The sequence below is a fragment of the Apodemus sylvaticus genome, chromosome 12, assembly GCF_947179515.1.
Source record: "Apodemus sylvaticus chromosome 12, mApoSyl1.1, whole genome shotgun sequence".
In the NCBI taxonomy this organism is placed as follows: domain Eukaryota; kingdom Metazoa; phylum Chordata; class Mammalia; order Rodentia; family Muridae; genus Apodemus; species Apodemus sylvaticus.
In genome coordinates, this window is record NC_067483.1 from 85,564,454 (window position 1) to 85,588,955 (window position 24,502).

The window sequence follows — 24,502 nt, forward strand, 5'->3', positions numbered from 1 at the left end:
TTACAGAAACAGAGGCAATGACTAGTTAGATACCTGTAGACTCGTAGGAAATGAATGATGGGAAAGAGGAATTTTTTGTTGTTATTGTTGTCATCCTATTTTACATATAACTTGCTGGGGCCCAGAGAGATGGTTTAGTGGTTAAGAGCCAGCAGCAAGCACATGGTGGCTCACAACCATCTGTAATAGGATCTGATGCTCTCTTCTGGGTGTCTGATGATAGTGATGGTATACTCATACATAAAATAAGTAATATCTTGTAAAAATTACATTTGAAAATATATAATTTGCTTTTGACTGTGTAAATAAGTTATTCAAGAAAAAAAAGAAAACATACACCATGTCTATAAAGAAAACAAAATAAAACAAAAATCCTCCAATGGTATATGTTTCTATTGAAGTGCCCTAGAAGTCAGATACTAAGGGTAAGTTACAAAGGACGTACAGAAAATGATTTCATTTTCTGTTTTCAAAACACAATGTTGAAGTGTATAGGAAGGCTGCCATGTCTGTTTACAGATGTAAAGAAATATGCATGATCATTGATACAGAAGGTCGCCATCAGTCCCTTCAAGGTATAGACTTTTTTAACCCTTCATGGACCTTCATACTTTTCCAGTTATTAAAACCACAAACACTCTTTTGATGTTTTAAAATAGAAAATAATAAAAACGTTTTTTAATTTTATTTTATGAGTATGCATATTTTACCTCTATGAATCTCCATGTACCATTTCCATGCCTGCTTCCTGTAGAGGCAGCAGAGGACACTGGATCCTTTGAAACTGCAGTTAGAGACAGTTGTGAGCCACCATGTAGGTGCTGGGAATTGAACCCAAGTCCCTCTGAACATCCAGTACTCTTAACCACTTAGTCATTGCGCCAGTACCAATAACAAAAACTTGAGTTAATATTTTGAGTGGTTTTGCCACAAACAAAAAAGGAAATTTGTATAAAACTGGGGGAAATGTGAATACATTTTATTCAGGTATTTTTAATTCTTTGATTTTTTTCTTAAGATTTATTTATTATTAAGTGTAAGTACACTGTAGCTGTTTTCAGACACTCCAGAAGAGAGCATCAGATCTCGTTACGTATGGTTGTGAGTCACCATGTGGTTGTGGTTGCAGGGATTTGAACTCAGGACCTTCAGAAGAGCAGTCAGTACTCTTAACCACTGAGCCATCTCTTCAGCCCAAACATTTATTTTATGTGTGTCCTTTTTTTTTTTTAAAGATTTGTATATATATACAACACACACACACACACACTAGTACTCTGTAACTGTCTTCAGATACATCATAAGAGGGTGTCAGATCCCATTACAGATGGTTGTGAGCCACCATGTGGTTGCTGGGAACTGAACTCAGGACCTCTGGAAGAACTACTGAGCCATCTCTCCAGCCCCCCCTTTTTTTCAAAGATTTCTTTATTTTTGATATGTGAGTACACTGTAGCTGTCTTCAGTCATCAGAAGAGGCACTGGATCCTATGACAGATGTGTGTGAGTTACCATATGGGGGCTGGGATTTGAACTCAGGACGTTTGGAAGAGCTGCCGGTGCTCTTATCTGCTGAGCCATCTCTCCAGCCCTTGATAATTATATATACATGTATTTTGTATAAATATATATACAAGGTATTTTGTTTGTACGCAATCTTATTCATCCTTTGACTACTCCAAGATTTACCCTCTACCTCACCCCCTCCCAAGTTAGTTTTCTCTCTCTCTCTTTTTTTGTAACCCGTAGAGCTCAATCTGTGCCTCTTATATTTTGTTTTATAGATTGTCACCATCTGGGTGATCGATCCAGAAAGTGCCAGCGTGGAAGAGCTGACAAGGACCGCAAAGAAACCGTCACTGGTAAGCACCAATATCATCATTCATTTGATCACATGGGTCCCCAGTCTTGTTCTGAGGACCGAGTTCAATTGATAGTGTTTTAAGTTTCCTGAGGCCAGTGTAAAACACCGTTATGTTTCATTTAGTCATCATAGGTATTTTGAACTGCCCTCGATCTCTGCAATATATGCTTCTCCATTGAGCATTATTCTGATCATTGGTCAAGAGATAGACCCTTTGTGTGCTTTAAAGGTGTCCTGTGAGTATCTCCATTGAAGTCATGCCTCAGAAACATAGCTAAGGCATAACATAGTAAATATGTCAGCCCTTTCTTATATTCCTTACAAATTTACTGCTTTGAAGAGTTGAATTTTGCATTCTGTTTCAATGTAAAACATACCAAGGAATATTAGTATAGACAGTTGCTCTCATGAGCCTGTTGCTATCTTAGTGACTAGTCAGGAACACTCTGATGTAGGTGTGTGTGTGTGTGTGTGTGTGTGTGTGTGTGTGTGTGTGTGTGTGTTGGGGATGGAGGTATGCCAGAACATAACATGTGGGTAGTGGCCAGGAGACAGCTTTGTGGAGTTGGTTCCTTACACCTTTATTTGGATTCCAGATGTTTAACTTTGGTTGCCAGGCTTCAGAGTGTAGACCACCTGCGGCTACATGTGAACTGGGTTGCCTGTTAAGAGAATTTTGAGGTTAAGGCGAGAGAGATGTGAGTCAAGGCGGTTTAATCCGGTCAAGAGTAACTTTAATATTTTTAATGACATGTTATATAGTCTTGGGGGAATCCGCCACCCCTCCCAGAAGCCGGTCACATCAAAGGCAGGGCTGTGAGTCTTCTTTGGCTCCAGGTCTCAGCGGGTCGCCTGCCTTGAGCCTGGCAGGGTCTCTGTTGGGTGTCTGGTGAAACCATCTTGGGGCGGTGTTGATAGTCAAGGTTAGGTGCCTTATTGTTCTCAGGAACAAAGGCCGGAGGTAGCCCATTGGAAGAGTTGGGGGTTGCCAGCTGGCTGAATGTTGTGGAGGAAGAGACAATTCCCCCTTAATTATTTATTTTTAACAACTCAGTGGATACAAGTAAGTTCATCCAATGGATGACGGGCTTTTAACCAATGAGGGAAAGCAGAGGCCCAACCCCCTTAAACGTTAAGGACATCTTTTTCCGGGGGGGGGGGGGGGGCAGGAGGGAATAGACTGCCTTTTTAATTCAAGGACAGTCTTTCAATGTCAACCCCCATGTAGCTGGGCGTGCTTTTTAGGGAAATTCGGAGACAGGATTTTTTTTTTCCTTTTCCCCTGCAGTGTCTCGCCTCGCACCTCAACTGATGACCATGTTTGTTATATTAACAAACATGCATATTTCCGAATACTATGCAGCCTCCTTTCTGAGGGATCCACTGGCAGAGTGAATGCTCTGCTGATAAGAGCTGGCTGGCTATAATAACCACCCATCCTCAACCTGGGAGCCATTGCTGAAGGAGCTTATCTTCTGAGTGTTATCTGCTTGAAATATAAAACGAGATTAAGAGAAAAACATGTTTGGTTAGTATCGGAAAGCCCAAAACGTTTAGTTTAATTGAAATTCAGTGTCCTCAGGCCAGAAGCCTGGCTTGCAACTTAATTTGCAAGAACACAAAGGAACTTTACTTTCCCAAGTAAGTGGGAAATAGCTTGGAAAAGGCCTTTTGTATTAATTATACTTACCAACAGTTTAGGGGATGTTTACCTGTCTTACCAATCTCTCTGGTAGCCAACGCGCACCGTCTTCTTCCTGAGAGAAAATGTAGACGGACCCCCTCCCCCAGATTAAAACGGGGTCCGGGCCATTCCATGTATTATTTAAAGGGTCCCGCCACTTAACCATGGCGTAGGAATTGGAAGTAGCTGGGTGCCAGTGTCGGTCTGCTGCAGACTGACCTTTAGCATCCGTTTGGAGAAAATTTAAAACAAATAAAACAAAGGCAAGATGTGATTTAGGGGACCTAGGAGGATATAGATTCCCCTTCTTAGTTTTAAGAAGCCAGTTTTTAAGGGTGCGGTGAGCACGCTCTACGATTCCTTGCCCCATTGGATTATAAGGAATTCAAGTTTTAAGTTTTATATTAAATTCCTTGCAAAAAGAGATAAAGTTCTTACCAGTGTAGGCTGGTCCATTGTCTGTCTTAATGACTTTGGGTAATCCCATGGTATTAAAGGCTTGTAAACAATGATCAATTACATTTTTAGAGGCTTCTCCCGAATGCAGGGAGGCAAAAATGAGTCCCGAGCACGTATCAATGCAAACACGTATTCTTGGACCAGATATATTCTTGCTGTCCTTGGTTCCAAGAAAAACGAACGTTAAACGAGAGAATTTGGGTAAGAATTGGTAATTCGCTAAAGACAGCCAAGGCAGATAATATTACTCTCTGCCTCTAGACACTTATAAAGGATATTATAGATGAAGGAGGTTTGGAAGAATTAGATATTATTCAGGAAATTGAGGAATCTCAAGAAGAAAGCCTGCCAGAGAGGACCCCTACAAGGGAGGACCCTCCACACCCTAAGTCACATAAACGCAGGGACAGTGCTGATGAGCCAATTGTAAAAAAGACAGCTCATCACAAGAATAGAACAACTGAATCTCATGGATAAGAATGGCCCCCTATCGCGCCATCTGCTCCGCCTATGACCTTGATGGCAGGAGACGAGGTCCAGAAAGGCATGCAGTTACAAAAGTTAGACTTTGAAATTAAATTGCAGAAATTGACTAATGAATTACAGGAGCTAAAAAGGGTGTCTAATACTAGAGAGAACAATAATTCTGAGACCCGCCAGTCACCATTAGAAAGAGTTATAAGCCAGGCTCGCGGAGAGGGGCAGGATACGTCAGAAATCTTAGCTTTTCCAGTCCTTGAGATTGAAGACCAGGGCAATGTGATTAGACAATATCAGACTTTGGAATTTAAAGTGATAAAAGAATTAAAGCTAGCCGTAGCCCAGTACGGCCCGACAACTCCTTTTACACAGGCGTTATTGGATACTGTGATAGAGTCGAATTTAACTCCACAGGATTGGAGAACACTGTGTAAGGCCACGTTGTCGGGGGGGGGGGGGTGGGGGGGGGGAGATTTCTTGCTTTGGAGTTCTGAATGGCGTGAGGCTAGCAAAAGAACTGCCACCACTAATACTCAGGCAGGCTATCCAGAATAGAATACTGATATTGTTACTTAGAGAAGGTGTATATGAAAGGAATACTAACCAGATGGGGTTTCCCATCACAGTGTATGCGCAGATTGCGGTGGCTGCCCACCGTGCTTGGAATCTTTTACCATCAAAGAGAGATCCTAGTGAGAATCTAACAGGTGTCAAACAAGCTCCCGATGAACTTTTTCAAGATTTCGTGGATAGATTGCTAAAAACAGCTAATAGAATTTTCAAAAATTCTCAGGCAGAAAATCCGCTGGTTACCCAACTAGCCTACGAGAATGATAATGCGGCCTGCCGGGAGGCGATTAGACCTCATAGGGGGAAGACAGACTTAGCCAGTTATATTCGTCTTTGTTCTGAGATTGGTCCCTCGTATAATCAGGGTTTAGCAATGGCTACAGCTCTACAGGGAACCACCATTCAGGGAATTCTTTCGCAGAGATGAGGAAATAGAAGGTGTTTTAAATGTGACAGTCTGGGTCATTTAAAAAGTGATTGCCCTGATAACAGGGCTACTGTAAACGGATAATCAGGTTGTTCACCAAGAACATGCCCTAAGTGTAGAAAAGGAAATCAATGGGTGAAGGGATGCAAGTCCAAAACTAATATTCAAGACAGACCCGTGTCGGGAAACGGAAGGAGTGGCCCGCCCCAGGCCCCGATTCATCCAGGACAGACAGTCTGTGGGGCAACACAGCTGCTGCCGAGCCAAGGAAATCTATCTTTGAACTCGCCAGAGCTACACCAAGAAGCGCAGGATTAGACCTCTGCTGTATATTCCATGCCGTATTAGCCCCACGTTGGGCGCCAATATGTAGACTGCCTGTGGCTACATGTGAACTGGGTGGGTTGCCTGTTAAGAGAATTTTGAGGTTAAGGCAAGAGAGATGTGAGTCAAGGCGGTGTAATCCGGTCAAGAGTAACTTTAATATTTTTAATGACATGTTATATAGTCTTGGGGGAATCCGCCACCCCTCCCAGAAGCCGGTCACATCAAAGGCAGGGCTGTGAGTCTTCTTTGGCTCCAGGTCTCAGCGGGTCGCCTGCCTTCAGCCTGGCGGGGTCTCTGTTGGGTGTCTGGTGAAACCGTCTTGGGGCGGTGTTGATAGTCAAGGTAAGGCGCCTTATTGTTCCCAGGAACAAAGGCAGGAGGTAGCCCATCAGAAGAGTTGGGGGTTGCCAGCCGGCTGAATGTTGTGGAGGAAGAGACATCAGAGGTGTATTTTGACTTGCCCCAGGTCATTGGTCACTAACTCTTCCTTATCCAGCCGAAGCCCATTCATTGGCCAAGTTATCTTTTTATTTGGTTGTATAACAAAGCTCCTATTTCACATTTAGAGCTTCCTGTTATTTAAAAATTGTATTCATAGTTGTGTTCTAATTTAGCATGGTATCCATATTAAAACAGAAAACTAGTATAGTATGTTTTTGTTTCTTGGTTAACAAGAAAAATGGAAATAAGAAAATATCCAACTATTTCTCTGTCCTTGAAATACAGGCACTTTATGTGAAGGTTTGGAAAGAGTTAAACTACAAGGCTTATATTTTCTTACCTTCCATTAATTTGTTAAAGTTTTAATTTTAAAATCATTTTACATTTACATAATTATTGCAAAGATAGTTCCTCCTATTATTATCTTATACTTGAATATTTGTCACAAGCTATGACATATTGATATATTGTTATTAACTAAGGCCTATATAGGCCTTTCCTCAGTTTTCTCCAATACCTCCTCCTTCTGCTCTGAAATCCCATTCGTGTAGTAGTTTATGTTTGCTTGCCCAGTTTTGTCTTAGTTGTAAGTTTCTATAAGTTTTCTGTGACCTTGACAATTTTGAAGATTCCCAGTCAGGTATTTTGCAGAATGTCAATAAATTGAGAATTTTTTTCTAGTAATGAGTCTGGAGTTAGATGTCTCAAAGAGGAATACCACAAAGGACCACAGCTGTTGCCATCAGGTCATGCTGAGGGTCTGTCCTACCAATGTAACCTAACAAGGTGTGTGCACGCAATGCTTGTCACAGCACACATATGGAGACCAGAGGACAATTTTCCTCTTAACACCTGTGTCCCAGGGATTAAACTCAGGTCATCAGGTTTGGTGGCAAGTTGCTTTATCCACTGAGTCGGTTCACCCTCCACTTACTTTTTTTCTTTAATGTGTTTTGCTGGCACGTGTGTCTGTGTGATGGTGTCAGACGCCCTGGAACTGGAGTTACAGACAGTTGTGAGCTACCATGTGGGTCCTGGGAATTGAATCTAGATCCTCTAGAAAAGTCATCAGTGCTCTTGCCCACTGAGCCCTCTCTCCAGCCTACACTAACATTCTTAAAGCAATTTACATAATTTAATATTTTATACCTTTTTTGTGTGGAAGACTTATGTGTTACTCTGACCTACTTATTTGCTCACTGCTTTGTTTACATCAGTGTAGGTTTATGTACTTGTCACATGTGTTGGGTTAGAACATGATGCTGCCATCTGCTGTAACCCTTTAATTAGATTTATGTATCCCTTTTGACATGTTCCCAACATTGGTTTGCCTTGGTCTGATTTTAACCCTTGCAATCGTTTGAATGTGTATCTGAATGTTTTAAGGTGGGATTAACAAGCCACAATCATTAGGCATGTAGAAGCCAGGGGTGCTGAGACCTATGTAGGTTATGATGGCCTAGCTCGAGAGATTTCAGAGGAGACCAATATTAGTAAGTGGCCCAGAGATCACTCTTGTGGTATTTTGGTGAAGATTGTGGATGCCTCTCTGAAAATTCTGCCTGAGGCTAAATGGAAGAGTTTTAAATTAGCAGTGTTGGCAGAGGAGATTTCAAGACTGTCTAGCATTAACTCCAGTCATGTGGTTATTAGTGGTCACTCGTATGCAGATCTACAGTGCAGAGAACAAGCTACTCAAGGAAAAGTATAAAATGTGTTGTTTGAGAAAGGAAGGAGCACCAGGAAGTGCAAGTGCACTTAAATCCAGTGGTCAGGGGGCAGAAAGTTTACAGGAAAGTGTGATGATGAGTGGAGTAAAGGGAGCACTGACCTTAGGCAAGACACCACCCAGCTGAGCTTCCAACTTTGAAAAGGAATTAAAGAAAATTGAAAGAAACCGTCAGCAACAAGAAAGCTGATACAGACATGGTTGAATGCAGAAGCCATGTTCTAGCCCTAGCCAGAAGCAGAGCTTGGCAGCTCAGTCGTGTGGCTCTTGATTTAGAGTCAAGGTATAAGAAATGGTTTTTAGAATCTCCCTCCATAGCTAAGGAGAGCTGCTAAGGCCAGACATGTGTCAGCGGTGTCCCTGTATGGAGGCCTAGCGCGTCCCTTGCATGAAGCTGGGAAGGTGAAGCTTGGCTTGTGTTAGAGACACCAAGATGTTGGAGATGCCGGGGGTATGCAGCCAAGGACAGCTGCTGCAGACAGGAAGTGGAACCAGCCCAAGAAAGAAGTGTGTTTCACTCAACAAAGCTGGATGGAGTTAGAGTTCTTAAGAGCTCCTTGACTTCAGACATGGAGGGTTTGGAGTTTGCCCAGCTGTTTTTTATTCTTGTTTTGTCCAGTATTTCCTCACTACGCTCCATTTCCCCACATCTAGAATGGTAATTTATGTTCTGTGCCATTTTTTTGTTGGAATTATGTGATCTGCTTTTTTATTTTGATTTTTTATAGCACTTACTATTTAGAGATTGCCATGAGTCTAAAAAAAGACTTTGAATTTTGGACTTTTAAACAATGTTGAGACTAGGAAGGATCCTGGAGACTTTTGAAATTGGACTAGATGCATTTTGTGTTATGATGTGATTATGAGCCTAACTGAACCAGAGAGTGGAATGTGGTGGTCTGAATAAGAATGGCTCCCATAGGCTCATCTATTTGAATACTTAGTCCTGGAGGGTGACACATGATTATGTGATGGGGCCTTGCTGGAGTAGGTTTGACTTTGCTGGAGGAAGTGTGTCGCTGGAGGGGTGGGATTGAGGTTTTAAAAGTCCAAGCTAGCTCCTGTGTCACTCTCCTTTCTACTGCCTATGAATCTAGATGTAGAACTCTATGCACCTTCTCCAATACCTTGTGCCGCCATGCTCCCCACCATGATGATAATAGACTGAATGTAAGCCATCCCCAACTAAATACTTTCTTTTATAAGATTTTCCATGGTCATGCTGTCTCTTCATAGAAATAGAACTCTGACTAAGACAGGAGTGGTGTCCCATCTCAGCTGTTAGAACAAACAGATGTCACTATACTAATCCATACGCATATGCCCACATGTATGTACAAATTTTTCTATACATCTGTGTTGCAGTAAATCTGCAGCCCCAATAAGCCCATGTAAAAAAAAAAAAACCAACTCAATTATTATACTTATAAGCTGCACGCCTAGATTGGGCAGATGTACCACTAACTACACTACCCCAGCTATGAGACCCCTTTCTACTTGCAGCTTTTCCAGGCCATGTGGTTCTGCTCCATCTTCCTTCCTCCTCTTCTTCTTCAGTCCTTCCCCTCCCTTCCTCTACTCTCCACCCCACCTTTCCCTTCCACTGCCCAGTCACAGGCTCCAGCCTTTATTTGACCAGTTAGAATGGGTGGAGGATTCACATGAGATCACCTGAGTACATGATCCACTCCTCGTGGGGCAGTCCCTCTTGAGGAAGCAGAATTAAAAACAGCACTGGGGCAACCCACAACATATCAGTAGTATGTTAAGCTAAACTTGAGTTCATATTCTCCAGTTTATTAGTCTATTATCACATAAATCATTCGATCCTGTAGGCTTTCTATTTGCATCTTAACAGTAAGAAATCAGCCTTGAGCTAGAGAGATAGATAGCTCAGCATTTAAGAGTACTGGTTGCTTTTCCAGAGGGCCTGGGGTTTTTTCTCCAGCACCCATGTGCAACTTATAACTAACTATAGTTTCTAGGGCAGTGACTTCTTGTAGCCTCTGTGGGGACCAGGATTGCACATGTCATACAGGCACACATGCAGCCAAAGCACCTGTGTATTTGGACTATTTTCAAAACAACAAAAATGAAGTTAACATTTCACTATCTGTTATTCATTAATTTAATTTCAAATATATATTTATTTCAGTCTGCTCGGGCTGTCTTAACAAAACACCTTATATTAAGTGGCTTTAGAACAAAGGAAAACGGATTTATTTTCTTCCATTTCTGAAGCTAGACATCCAAGAGTAGGTTTCCCAAGGAACTTGATTTCTTCTGTTAGCTTTCCAAGGCTTGTAGATTATGTGTGGCAGTGTAATTTGATTTGAACAAGGTTTGTGTTTTGTGACTTTCTTCAGTTGCCATAGGATTTTCATGCATTGTCTTTTCTTTCCCACACTCCTTTAAAGCTAAGATATACTCTGTTGTACCACATGTCACATTTTGTTTGTCTCTCAGTGACAGTTGTCTTGTTTCTACTTACGGGCTATTGTGAACTATGCTGGTAATTCTGCTTTAATTTTTTTAGAACCCTGCAGTGTTTCCCATAGCACTTGCCCTGTCTTATATTCCTACCAACAATGCAGAAAGGATGCAATTCTTCCAAAGCCTCAGTTCCACTTTCTAGGTTTTGTGGAGTCCATGCTGTTGTTTTTCTTCTTTAAATAGCCATCATCGTTGATGACAGAGGAATCTCACTGTGCCATTTGCCTGGTTGTTGTTGCTGCTGCTGCTGCTTTGTTTTTGTTTTTGTTTTTCAAGAGAGGGATTCTCTTTATAGTCCTTGTTGTCCTGGAACCCACTGTGTAGACCCAGCTGGCCTCAAATTCAGAAATCCACCTGCCTCTGCCTCCCAAGTGCTAGAATTAAAGGCGAGCGCCACCACTGCCCGGCTGCTGTAGATCCAGCTGGCCTCCAACTCACAGATCCACTTAACTTTGTCTCCTGAATGTGGATTCAAAGTGTGCCCCACCTTTCCTAGAATCACATTTCCTAGAATCACTGTAGTTCAGATTTGCATTTCTCTAATGAACAATGATACTACTGTCCATGTCTTCAGGTCCCTATTGACCATTTAAATAATCTTTGGGAAAAAACTGTTTGTTCAAGTCTTTGTTCATTTGTGATCACAGTCTTTCTGAATTCTTAAGCTTTAAGAGCTATGTGCTGCAATAGTTGGTTAATCCTCTCTAAATTTCTCTGGTGGCTGTGCATGCCATTCTCCCCACCACACAAATGTTGTGGATTCATGAATGAGAGACATACACATAGCCCTTTATTTTAATATGTCTTAAACAGCACAATCCAAACTTCCCTGCAGCTAACACACTCTCCCCTCCCATATTCCCAAATTATTACTTATTAAAAACTATATTTTGCCCTGGCTGCTGTGGACCCAGGCCTGCAGCACTCTGGGGCCACGATCCCCAACTCTTACATGTTGGCAGTGTCACTGTCTCTCCGTCCTACACTTCTCAGTCTGAGACTTTCTCCCTCCCTGGCAATGGCGATGCTCTTCCTCCCTGAGTTCCTTGCCAGGAAACCTCAAAGTCCAGTGTCTGTCTCCCTGCTCAGGCATTGGCCATCAGCAATTTTATTTACTAATTAGAGCCAACTGGGGTCAGGGACCCACAGTGTCTGACCTGCAGAAGCTTCAATTCCCATAAAACATGGGAACCCATAATGTTAACATTAAAATCCACAACATCTATACAGTCTGAATATTGATAATATACTGGATATGATTTGTAAATATTTTCTTTCATACGTGGACTGTCTTTTTACCTTGTTGATGGTGTCCTTTGGTGCACAAAAGCTTTTAACTTTGATGAACGGTTTTTACCCTTTTATTGACTGCAGCATCAATTTCTCATCTTTTCTTTCTTTATCTATATATGTGAGTGTATGCCATCTTTGTACAAGTGCCCATGGAAGCCAAAAGAACATACTTGAGAAGTATTCAAGGTCAAATTCTACGGACCTTCGGTGTTTGTGGGGGAGATGAAGGGCTTCAGATGGGGACCACCCCAGTATTTCAGATGCCAACAGACATACTTTTTTTTTTTTAATTATGGGGCCATTAGGCTTGGTCAGCAAATGACATTTTTCGGTTGCAAGCCTGAATTACCTGGGTTCAATCCCTGTGACCTAGGTGAAAGGAGGAGAAAATTGACTTCCTCACATTGTCCTGCATCCTTCACGTGTTTACCATGGCAATGTACACCTCCTATCTGCAATACAAATATAAAATAAACATTTAAAAACTTAGGTTTCTGTATTTCAGGATCTCCATGGTTGTCATTCACATAAGATTCTGATAGTGTAATAATGTTTTCAGTATGTTGGATCCTTTATTATATCTTATATTTCTTTATAGCCTGGAGCAAGTGCCCTACCACTGAACTATACTCGTGTTCTGTGACATTTATAGTTCATAACATTGACATGGGGAGGAAGCTAGATGGTTAAAAGAAGCAAACATAAATAATGAAAGTATGTTTAATATGTAAGCATAAACAGTGTCTTAACTAAAAGAACAAATTTAATACAGCATTAAATACATGAAAGTACTTCCAAATACCTTTGGCTATGAAAATAACAGAAGAGGAACTTTATTTATTTATTTTTTTTCAGAGTTCCATGGTATTGACCAAGCAGATGAACACCCTGGGACAGCGTCCTTCCATATTCACAACTGAGAAGAGGCTCGTGTACCACCCAGGTCCCTTAACTTCAGAAGGGTATTTAATTATTTTTTAACTCATTTTTAATTTTTAAAAATTAAAAGACTTTTATGAAATGTACCTAACATGTGATTTCCAAGGAAAGAATTTTTTTATGACACAGAATAAAAACCTTCTTCAATAGGGGAATTACATCAATTTTCTAATAAAATTGAATATTTACATGAGAAATATTTTTGTTAGTCTATGTCTTTATAGTGGGGAATTGAATCCATTGTTATTAAGAGATATTAAGGAATGGTGATTGTTGCTCCCTGTTAATTTTGATGTTATTTATTTGTTTGTGTGGGTATCTTCTTTTGGGTTTGTTGGAAGATTGCTTTCTTGCTTTTTCTAGGGTGTAGTTTCCCTCCTTGTGATGGCATTTTCCATCTATTATCCTTTGTAGGGCTGGATTTGTCGACAGATATTGTGTAAATTTGGTTTTATCATGGAATATCTTGGTTTCTCCATCTATGATGATTGAGACTTTTACTGGGTATAGTAGCCTGGGCTGGCATTTGTGATCTCTTAGGGTCTGTATGAGGTCTGCCCAGGATCTTCTAGCTTTCATCATCTCTGGTGAGAAGTCTGTTTGTGATTCTGATAGGTCTGCCTTTATAAGTTACTTGCCCTTTTCCCCTTACTGCTTTTAATATTCTTTCTTTTCTTAGTGAATTTGGTGTTTTGATTATTATGTGATGGGAGGACTTTCTGGTCTGGTCCAATCTGTTTGGAGTTCTGAAGGCTTCTTGTATGTTCATAGGCAACTCTTTCTCTAGGTTAGGGAAGTTTTCTGCAATTTCGTTGAAGCTATTCACTGGTCCTTTAAGTTGGAAATCTTTGCTCTCATCTATACCTATAATCCTTAAGTTTGTTCTTCTCATTGTGTCCTGGAGTTCCTGGATGTTTTGGGTTACCAGCTTTATACATGTTGCATTTTCTTTGACTGTTGAGTTAATGTTTTTTATGGTATCTTGAGCACCTGAGGTTCTTTCTTCTACCTCTTGTATTCTGTTGTTGTTTGCATCTATGACTCTTGAATTCCTTCCAAGGTTTTCTATCTCCAGAGATGTCTTACTTTGTGATTTCTTTATTGTTTCTACTTCCACTTTTAGATTCTGGATGATTTTGTTCAGTTCCTTCACTTGATTGTGCTTTCCTGTAATTCTATAAGGGATTTTTGTTTCTTCTTTAAGGGCTTCTGCCTGTTGACCCATGATCTCCTGTATTTCTTTAAGGGATTTTTGTGCTTCCTCTTTAAGTGCTTTTACCTGTTGACTGATGTTCTCCTGTATTTCTTTAAGGGAGCTATTTAAGTCTTTCTTGAAGCCCTCTATCAGCATCATGAGTACGATTTTAAATCCAACTCTTGCTTTTCCGGTATGTTGGGGTATCCGGGACTTGCTGTGGTGGGAGAACTGGGTTCTGATGTTGCCATGAGGCCTTGGTTCTGTTAGTAGGGTTCTTGTGCTTGCCTTTTGCCATCTGGTTATCTCTGGTGCTAGTTGGTATTGTTGTCTCTGGCTGGAGTTTGTTCCTCCTGTGGGCCTGTAAGCCCACAAAGGAGTAAGTCCTTACTCCTCAGAGCTCGGAAGTGAAAGCACTGCTGGTAGATCTCTCTCTCCTGGCGGGGTATGCACAGAAGCCTGTGGAGTTTCCCAGGGTCACTGGTACAAATGGCAGTGGGAAGACTTCCGTCCCAGCTGCTCCACTGATCTTAGGCCCTGTGTGCTCCTAGCTGTTCCCCTCCAGAGAGAAGGTGGAGATCTCACCTCTGAGCTCAGAAGCGAAAGCGCTGCTGGGAGGTCTCTCTCTCTCTCTCCTGGTGGGCTGTGCACAGAAGACTGTGGAGTCTCCTTGCTCCCTGGTACTGATGGCACTCCTTTCCTGTTTTTTAACAAGCTTTGTTCAAGATAACTTACATGGCACATAATCCCACCCTTTTAAACTGTAGTTTAAACTAATTCAGTCTGTACATTGATACTTTGTGAATTCAGCATGTTCACACATGCCGCCACTGTTACAGAAGCTCGGCATATTGTTTAATTATTCTAAAGTTGATAAGCATTTTGGTTATTTTCTTCTTCAACTCTGTTAAGGACAATGCTGCTGGGGGCATCTGTATGCAGATGTTCACGTTTTGTTTCTCCTCGGTATATATCAAGGAGTGCGATTGGAGTCACACAGTACCCTCCACATTTGATGTTTTGAGGAATGGATAGATTGCATGGTTGTAAAATCACTGTACCATTCAGATTTCCCTCAGCAGTACAGAAAGACCAGGGTGCCAGCTCCTGTTTCTTCTCTTTCTCATTTGTATTCTCCCTAGAACCTGGGTCATTCATATGCCAATGTCTACAGATGATTTAGCCAAAGTGTTAAGAGGTAACAGAGTGGCTTTCCAGGACTGCCTCGTTGCAAATCTCTACTTCCTGCTGGCATTTCCCATGCCAATCATGTCCGATCCTGCTGACTACCTGCCTCTCGCCCTGCCAGCTGGGAGCCCGTTGCTGATTAGCTGGCACACCTGTATCTCTACATTTGCTCTCTTGGCCACTGATCAGGAGACCTTCCAAACAAATGATTCCTTTCGAACCTGGACCACAATAAGAGCGCCTCCAGGTATTCTGACTGATGATGAAAGGCACGATCTGAGGGATGTGATCTTATATGAAAATGGAATTCTGATCCTAGCAGGAACTACTGTTTACCTAAAAACAGACAATGAGTTTACAAGACTGAACGAAAGCAGTGGCATTGCTTCAACTGGAATTCTTGGCTTTTCAAAAAGAAGATGGTGTCAGATTAGATATTTATATAAGGTTAGTGAAAGATGGTATATGTGAGCATGTACATTACTAACATATAATTAGATATAATACTATACAATTTGTTCAGGAATATATCAATGATCGATTATGTAGCATTTTGCATGGTTTTTCTTACTCCCAGACAAGTACTAACCCTCTTAGCTTTTATGATCAGACAAGATTCAGCCTGTTCAAGCTCAGATGGTACTGTAGGCACAGTTATTTATCTAAATATATAAATAGCTGTATCCTTTGGTTTCAAGTTTTCTGAGGTCACTTAGCAGTAAAGATGCATCCCCAGTGACAAAGTATAAAATTGATCCTGTATGGCCTCATGCAGAGCAAGCAATGCAGTCACACTTTGAAATGACTTGAGAAAGCTCCACCATAACCTCTTCCCTATTCCTAGTGTGCTTTCAGAATTAATCAAATCATTACAACAATATAAATAATACACACCACAACATTCTTCTTACAAAACATTAAAAATATTGCACAGAAATGTAAATGTTTTTAACTACATTGTAGGACTGAATCCTAAGGAAATATGCTATAGCAAAAACAAGTGTCTCAAGTTGAATGTTAGATTGTATGTGATAGCCAAGATGACCAGTATACAGCTCAATAATGGGTGACAGTGGTAGTTGCCTTGAATCCTGGCCACTTGGGGGTGAGGTTGCTCCTGCTGATGGTAGCAAAGATGAGACAGAGTTTTCTTGCAATATTCTCTTCTTAGATCCTAAAGAGCCTGGATGTTCTAATAGCCATCTCATAAAGACTCATAAAACATTTTATAACGCCACAGCATGGAGCCCACAAGCACTCCACTCTGCTTGGCTTCACCAGCTACACTTTGGGACATAAGCCTCCGTTCAACTTATGTCTTCACCAAACTGGTTCCTTCAAGAAGACAAGCATCAAGGATCACAAACACCACTCAGACCCTAACCTTGTATCCAAACATTGCTATAGAGAAATTCCGAGAGGAAAATAAATAAATAAATAAATAAATAAATAAATAAATAAAAAAGGGCTGTTCCAAAGGACTGGCCCAAAGAAGATGCAAATCCCAGCATGTTAGCTATCATCAGAATTGCCCTCTGACAGGGCAGCGGTGGCTTGAGCCTTTAATCCCAGCATTTGGAAGGCAGGGGTAGGCTGATTTCTGAGGTTAAGGCCAGTCTGGTCTACAGGGTGAATTCCAGGACGGCTAGGGCTACACAGAGAAACACTGTCTCAAAAAGAAAAAGCCGGAAGGAAGGAAGGAAGGAAGGAAGGAAGAAAAAAGAAAAGAAAAGAAAAGAAAAGAAAAGAATCAACATTAAAAAAAAATAAACAGAACCTCTGATGGTCGAGTTCAGATATCAGGTGTTAAAGGAGGAATGTGGAATTAACTTTTTGCATAAAATAATGACTTTCAAAAACCTCCTAATGTGTTGTTGAAATTTTTAGCCCTGATCTAGGAATTGCAGGGAGCTTCAGTTGGGGAAGTGCCTCCATGAGACCCAGCTGTGGGGCATTTTCTCAATTAGTGATCAAGTGGGGAGGGCCCCTTGTGGGTGGTGCCACCTTTGGGCTGGTGCTCTTGGGTTCTATAAGAGAGCAGGCTGAGAAAGCCAGGGGAAGCAAGCCAGTAAGGAACATCTCTCCATGGCCTCTGCATCAGCTCCTGCTTCCTGACCTGCTTGAGTTCCAGTCCTGACTTCCTTTTGTGATGAACAGCAATGCAGAAGTGTAAGCTGAATAAACCCTTTTCCTCCCCAACTTGATTCTTGCTCATGATGCTTGTGCAGGAATAGAAACCCTGACTAAGACAGGCAGCTATATGCTGTGGTAAATCTCTAACCTCAATGAGCCCATGTAAATAAAACAGAACTCAGTTATAATATTTATAAACTGTACACCTAGATTGGACAGATATATTACTACACTATTCTATTCCCCAGCTATGAGATCTGTTACTTGTGGTTCTTCCAGGTCACCTGTTTCTGCTCCATCTTCCTTCTATCTTTCTTCCTCTGTCAATCCTCTCTCTCCTCTGTCCCTTCATCTATCCCCCTCTTTCCTCTTTCATCCTCTCTAAAACTCTCATCCCCACCTTTTCCCCCCTCTGCCCAGTCACAGGCTCTAGCCTTTATTTGACCAGTTACAATGAGGAGGTTTAACTGAAGTCACCTGAGGATGTGATCTATTCCTCCTCTGGGTATCTCCTGTTGAGAAAGCAGAATTAGCATCAAAATACGAATATCCAGAGGCAATCTACAACTGTACTTGAATTTAGACTAATCACCTTTAAGCTCCTGGGGTTTAATTTTAAATAATTAATGCACACTCCAGTAGGACTTGACTATGCCTTTCTACTTATACCACAATGCTTTGTATCATTCGACATCTAAATATGCTATAAATCTCATAACACATTGTCATGTCAATATTACACTTTAATTAACCCTATTTTATAAAACTCATAGATAGTCATGTAAAATGACAAAAATTAAAAGACTTTTATTGTTGTTATCTTGTTGATCTATGGAATATTTGGGTTTGATGGTTTGTTTGTTTTTGAGACAAGGTCTCACTATATAGGCCAGGCTGGCCTCAAACTCCTAATCTTCAGCTTCCTAACTTCTGAGATTATTGGTGTACACCACTATGCCTAGAAAGAGGGATAAATAAATAAGCAAGGAAAGACTGATATCTTTAAAGTTTTAAGGGAAATAATGCTTATTCTTTCTACTGTTAGAAATATCAGAAAAATTCATAGATTTCTTTTCATATATGTAATATGATGTGTTTTTATTTAATGGAATTCAGTGCATAAAGTATTACTCTGAAATACACTAAAAGAAAATTCGTAATTAATCCCTTTACTTCTTATTACTTTAGGTAGTTGGGGTGGAAGCCAGGATTTGTTTGGCTATAGAGTTATCCTCCCATTCTCTATTCTCCACTTTCAATGTAGTAGAAATAGACAGAAATTGATAGACTGCCTCTCTATCACTGAGGATTTTTTAATTTGCTTTTTCCAGTTTTCAGAAAGAGAAAGCATTGTAATAGCTTGGTCAAAAACTACATTTTACTGTGGATATTCTACATTTAGATTTGTGAAATTAACAACTACTTCAGAGCTAAAAAAAATTCTGAAGCTTCCCCACACCGACACCCTGGAAATATTGACTGTTGAGTATTCGTGGCACCCACGGGAGGCTGCTCTTCTGCTGTCCCACTGCTCTGTCTGCGCTGCCACCAGGAACATTCGCCTAGTGATATATAATGGAAAACATGATTTGTACACACTCCAGGACTTTGAACTACAGGTGCCCGTGGGGAGCCAGTTAGATTTCCGCTTTCTTTTCTCAGCCATGCCTGATCTTGTCATGTGGGATGAACACCACATTTACTATAGCTACAATAATTTCACTGAAGCTGGAACTATAGAAACAATTTTAGGAGAGACCAATTTGTCATTGATATCACAGGGCAGCAAAGTCCACAACGTTCTTACAGGTAGGGTATTCTCAATCTTGCTAAAAGTATTCTGGGTCTCATTATATTAGTTATATAGGGATTGTAAATGTTCCAATATGTGGTACTTTTGATGGCTTTTGCGATATATCTAGCACCTAAAGTTTTATAGATTCTACATTTGGTCAGTATTAAACTGTATCTTTAATTTTTTCAAAAACTTTTTCGATCACCATTTTTAAATGATGTTTCTTAAACACATTAACATTTCTTATAACCCACCACCCACCAGAGATAGTGGGAAAGAAAGGATATGGGGGAAGTGGACCGGTTTTGAAATGGTTCTTTGAAGCAACTCCCCTGTGTTGACTGGAAATCAGCAGTTCATTTCACAGGTCATCAGGCTACAGAGTTCAATCCACTCACAAACACTTCAGAGATACACCAGCAGTCCAGTTTAGTTGAGTCGGGTTAGCAACAGTGGTGACACGACCTAGCAGACACAGCCAGGCCTCAGCCTCGATTCAAGTCAGCAGGAGGGGCCAGGAGGAATGGCAGGAGAAGTTCTCAGCTGTGCCTCTCTCATCAGAGTGAAGATCAGAGAAGACTCAAACCCAGTGTCTGCTTCAGCTAAAAGTTCCTTCATGAGTCTGCCTTAGTCTTTCGCCAGTGTCCATTTCAGGAAAATACTCCCTAAGGTGTTCACCCCAGCAAAAAATCAATCTTCACAATTGACTCTCCAAAGAATCCTCAAGTTTCCACTTCATTAGACCATGATCCCATGAGCAGAAGGGTGAACTCAAAAGATTTAGAGAGAGAGAAAGAGAGAGAAAGATGCTAACAGAGTGGTTCATGTATTTGTATCAGTGAGTGTTGTACTGTTTAATGTTCCTAAAGAGTTCACACAACTAAGTACCTCAATCTGTAGCCTCATATTACAGACCTACAAGAGAGGAGCCAGAACTCAAGGTGCCAATAGGACATGTCCCTCTGCAACTTGCAATGAAGGAGCCAGTCTCCTGATTACTGCTTTTTGTTTTTCTGTTTGTTTGTTTGTTTGTTTGTTTGTTTTGCCTTTACTTGTCTCACACATCAATTCAATGTCTCCTTCTCTTACCAGAAAGTGCCTCTGTTTTCATATCCTCTGGCCTTTCTATACAAGTGTATCATGGTATTCACGAATAGTGGATTAGGGGCCAGCTATATCAAACTCTATTAAAAAAAAATCATGTTTTCAAATTGTTGGTCCTTTTGGATGTACATAGTTCAATTCATAAATTAACATAGGTTTATTCTGGTCATATATGTTCAAATCTACAAAGAAGGCTTTCAGGACATTTAGCCCCCCTAAGCCTCAGCTTTGAAATCCTATGGATTAAATGTCATAACTTGCAATCACTTTTTCTTGACCCCATGTTACCCTTTAATTCATAGCACATCAGTTTTCTTCATGTATTTCAAGAAAGTACCCTTATAGCATCGCATCATCTCCTCCTTTCCTAGCACTCCCCTTGGAATCAATACTTATCAGACTTTCAACTTGTCAACACTGGTAACTTGAGGTCAGGTTCCAGTCGTCTTGTATGATAGGGCAGTAGCATTTGAAATAATTGAGCATGACCTCTGGCCTTTCTATACTCCAGTGCTTTTCAGAAGCTGTGCTTCTGGCTTTTATTGACATTTATAATACCTTTATCAGTTTATCATTTACCAATACCTAGTTTACAGTTTGTTCCTGAAGTTGAAGGAATGCTAATCTGAGGTTTCCCACCATTGTAATAAGATTCATGGCTATATCAGCCACATATGGCCTTAGTCTTCCTATCTGACCTCCTGGGTAGGGTTAGATTTAATCCAGTTCATACTTTGTTTTACTCAAGTCGATGTCCCAAGCCAGACAGTCTTGAGTTTGCTCTCTGGACCCCACATGGTAGAAAGAGAGAACCAAGTTCAACAGATTGCCCTCTGCTCTCTAGGCTTGTGCTGCAGCATGCACACGTGCAAATACACACAAGTAAAGAAAAATTAAAAATGTAAATTACAAATATTTCTCTGTCTTCTTTCCAGATACTATTGGAAATATTTTGGTAAAAATGGAAAATAATGTAATGTTCTACATCAAGACTGGCATTACCATGGCAGTTAAGCTACATACATGGACAAACACGACCGCAAAGACAGGGCTTCTCTTTGACAGATCTCATCAAACATGTATTTTATACTATAATGAAAAGCTCGATGAAGAGTACCAGTTGCAGCTACATCCATATCCCTTAGCTCTGGAGTTACAAAGTATAAATGAAGATTTAGAAGACTGGTGCCCATATCTGGCATTTCAACACAATGTTCATAGTCAGTTTTACCATCTTGATAAAGGAGAAAGTCTAACAATTTGGACTCAAATAGTCTACCCTGAAAATCGAGGTCTCTATATTGTTTTGGAGCACTATGGCTCAGAGATATTGACCTGGACACAAAACGTTGAGTATGAAATTGCGTCAGGATTCTGTACTAAAACTGTGGTAAGTTGGTATTTTTTTCTTTCTGTACTTGGGGTTTGAATAAATATAAAAACATGTTTTCTGGTTTTTTTCTGTTTGTTTTTTGTTTTTCTTGTTGTTGCTTTGTTTTGAGAGAAAGGCAGGCTGGGCTAGTTGACTGCTGAGCCTGAGGGAGACAGATAGGTAGTTAGGTAGATAGATAGGCAGGTAGATAGTAGATAGGGTAGATAGGTAGATAGGTAGATAGGTAGATAGGTAGGTAGATAGATAGATAGGGTAGATAGGTAGGTAGATAGGTAGGTAGGTAGATAGATAGATAGGTAGGTAGATAGGTAGGTAGGTAGGTAGGTAGGTAGGTAGATAGATAGGTAGGTAGGTAGGTAGGTAGGCAGATAGATAGATAGATTGATTGATAGATAGATTGATAGATTGATAGATAGATTGATAGATAGATTGGTAGATAGATTGGTAGATTGGTAGGTAGATAGGTAGATAGGTAGATAGATAGGTAGGTAGGTAGGTAGATAGATAGATAGATAGATAGATAGATAGATAGATAGATAGATAGGTAGGCAGATAGACAGATAGGTAGGTAGGTAGGTAGATATGTAGGAGATAGGTAGGTAGATAGACAGATAGGTAGGTAGATAGGTAGGTAGATAGGTAGGTAGGTAGATAGACAGATAGGTAGACAGATAGGTAGGTAGATAGGTAGGTAGGTAGGTAGATAGATAGTAGATAGTAAATAGATAGGTATTTTAAAAACAAAACCTCAGGGCTGGAGAGATGGCTCAGAGGTTAAGAGCACGGACTGCTCTTTTGAAGGTCCTGAGTTCAATTCCCAGCAACCACATAGTGGATCACATGGTGGATTCAAAGGAGTAAAGAGATCTGATGCCCTCTTCTTGTGTGTCTGAAGGCAGCTGCAGTATACTTAGATATAATAATAAATAAATCCCGGGGAAAAAAAAAGAAAAAAAAAAAAAGCTGGGCGGTGGTGGCCCACGCCTTTAATCCCAGCACTTGGGAGGCAGAGGCAGGCAGATTTCTGAGTTGGAGACCAGCCTGGTCTGCAAAGTGAGTTCCAGGACAGCCAGGGCTACTCAGAGAAACCCTGTCTGGGGGGTGGGGGTAGAAAAAAGAAAAAGACCATCCAGAATATTTTCTTACTCAAAATTTAAATGTCTAAAAGCATGTGTCTGGAGGAATGAGCCAGTCTAGTGCATCTTGACCTACAAACCTACATGATACTAACTTGAAGTCCCATTTCCACCTTTTCTGCTCTACAGAAAATTTTCAATTTTCTTTTCAGACAACAAGGTTTTTTCAGACAACAAATTACGAATTAGTAGATGATTACTATTATTTACAGTAAGTATGACCTTTAAATGTTATTTGATACTTTGATATGTATGCTTTCTTTTATTTAAACAAACTCATACCCTTTTAGGTCTCCAAATTTGAAAACCCTTTGCATGTCTCAATATATGAGAAATTAGTAATTCCCCTTTAAAATGTAAACACTTTTTATAAATCAGTGAAAAGTCACCTGAAGGTTCTTCTTCGGGCCTCTGAAATGGCGAGACCGACCCATCTTAGCTTGCCTTGCTTATTGTAATAAAAGACCTAAAGCAACTAGATACAAAGGAGAAAGGGGTTAGTTTCATGTTTTGAGGTCAGACATGAGAGACCCCATTGCTTCTACCGCTGTGGCAAGGCAGCATCAACAGAACCAGAGTTGAACATGATAGAGTCAGTGAATTTGGTACCAAGGAGGAAAAACCATGGTCCACATTTCCCTTTAAGGATACCAACCCCCTAAGGTCCATCATCTCTTGGTGGTGCCATCCTGGGGTCCATGCCAAATGTGAGGTGTTAAGTCACTCTTATCCAAACCAAAACAGGCTAATCTTTAACTCAATCACTTCCATGCATGTTTTATCATGAATTCCCAACTGAAAGTCTCTACATACTATCCTCAATCAAAAGGAAAAATTCTCCATCCTAGAACTAGTCTTTAGCTGTGAACAGAAAAACGGAGTAGCCACATATCAGAACCTATTTCCAGTAACCAATGCCAAACAAGGAACAAATTAGAAAATTCCAAGTGCTAATGAGTGCTGTTAATAAAATAGGGGCCAAGGCGTCAGCTCAGTCAGCGCAGTGCCTGCCACATACACATGAGGACCTGAATTTGGGCCTCCAGCACCCACATAGAAGCTAGGCATGGTGGCACATGTCCTCATTCAGTAAGACACCATGTCTCAAAATTTAAGGTAGAAAGTAATCAAGAAAGACATCTGATGTCTACCTCTGGCCTCCACTAACACATACATGTGAACACGTGTGCATGTATATTCACTTGTAGGTGCATATATAATGAACACTTAGGTGTGCACACACATATACAAATGCAAATTGCATACACACACACACACACACACACACTACAAAGGAGAAAGAAAAGACAAGATGGCAGAGCAGTAGCCAGAAAGAACTAGGAGGAAATGTTCCTTGTACACAGTAGTCACAAGAGGTACTATCACCCCTTCCTGTTTACCCTTTGGCTCTTCTCTCTGACTTTGTGGGATGAGTAATCTAGCTGTTAGTTTGATGTTTTCTGGATTCATCTGCAAGATGGTCTCTGAACATGCCTATGGGGATCATTGGGATTAGGTTAACTGAGGTGGGAAAACCTGAGCATTCTGAGTGGGAGCATTCCTGGTGTGCTGGCTGGGTTATGTCAACTTGACACCACTAGAGTCATCTGAAAGGAGAGAACCATAATTGAGGAAATGCCCCCATAAGATCCAGCTGTGGGACATTTTCTTAATTAGCGATGGGGGCGGATCCAGGTCATGGTGGGTGGTTCGTCCCTAAGCTGGTGATCCCGGGTTCTATAGGATAAAGTAGGCTGAGCAAACCATGAGGAGCAAGCCAGTAAGCAGCATCCCTCCATGGTCTCTGCATCAGCCCCCTTTTGGGGATTCCTGTCCTATGTAAGTTCCTATC

General features: G+C 40.9%; 2 protein-coding genes across 2 annotated transcripts in view; both read left to right on the plus strand.

Annotated features, from left to right (window-relative positions):
• Desi2 (desumoylating isopeptidase 2) overlaps positions 1–24,502 on the plus strand; it is a 167,457-nt gene that overhangs the window by 47,952 nt on the left and 95,003 nt on the right. The window lies entirely within an intron of this gene.
• Positions 1–24,502, plus strand: part of LOC127697239 (cation channel sperm-associated auxiliary subunit epsilon-like) — a 100,883-nt gene that overhangs the window by 32,014 nt on the left and 44,367 nt on the right. The window contains exons 7-12 of the mRNA XM_052200235.1: positions 1,785–1,862; positions 12,623–12,729; positions 15,044–15,536; positions 18,554–19,031; positions 21,057–21,511; positions 22,803–22,861. Coding sequence (XP_052056195.1) covers positions 1,785–1,862; positions 12,623–12,729; positions 15,044–15,536; positions 18,554–19,031; positions 21,057–21,511; positions 22,803–22,861 — 1,670 coding nt within the window. The remainder of the gene's footprint in view (positions 1–1,784; positions 1,863–12,622; positions 12,730–15,043; positions 15,537–18,553; positions 19,032–21,056; positions 21,512–22,802; positions 22,862–24,502) is intronic.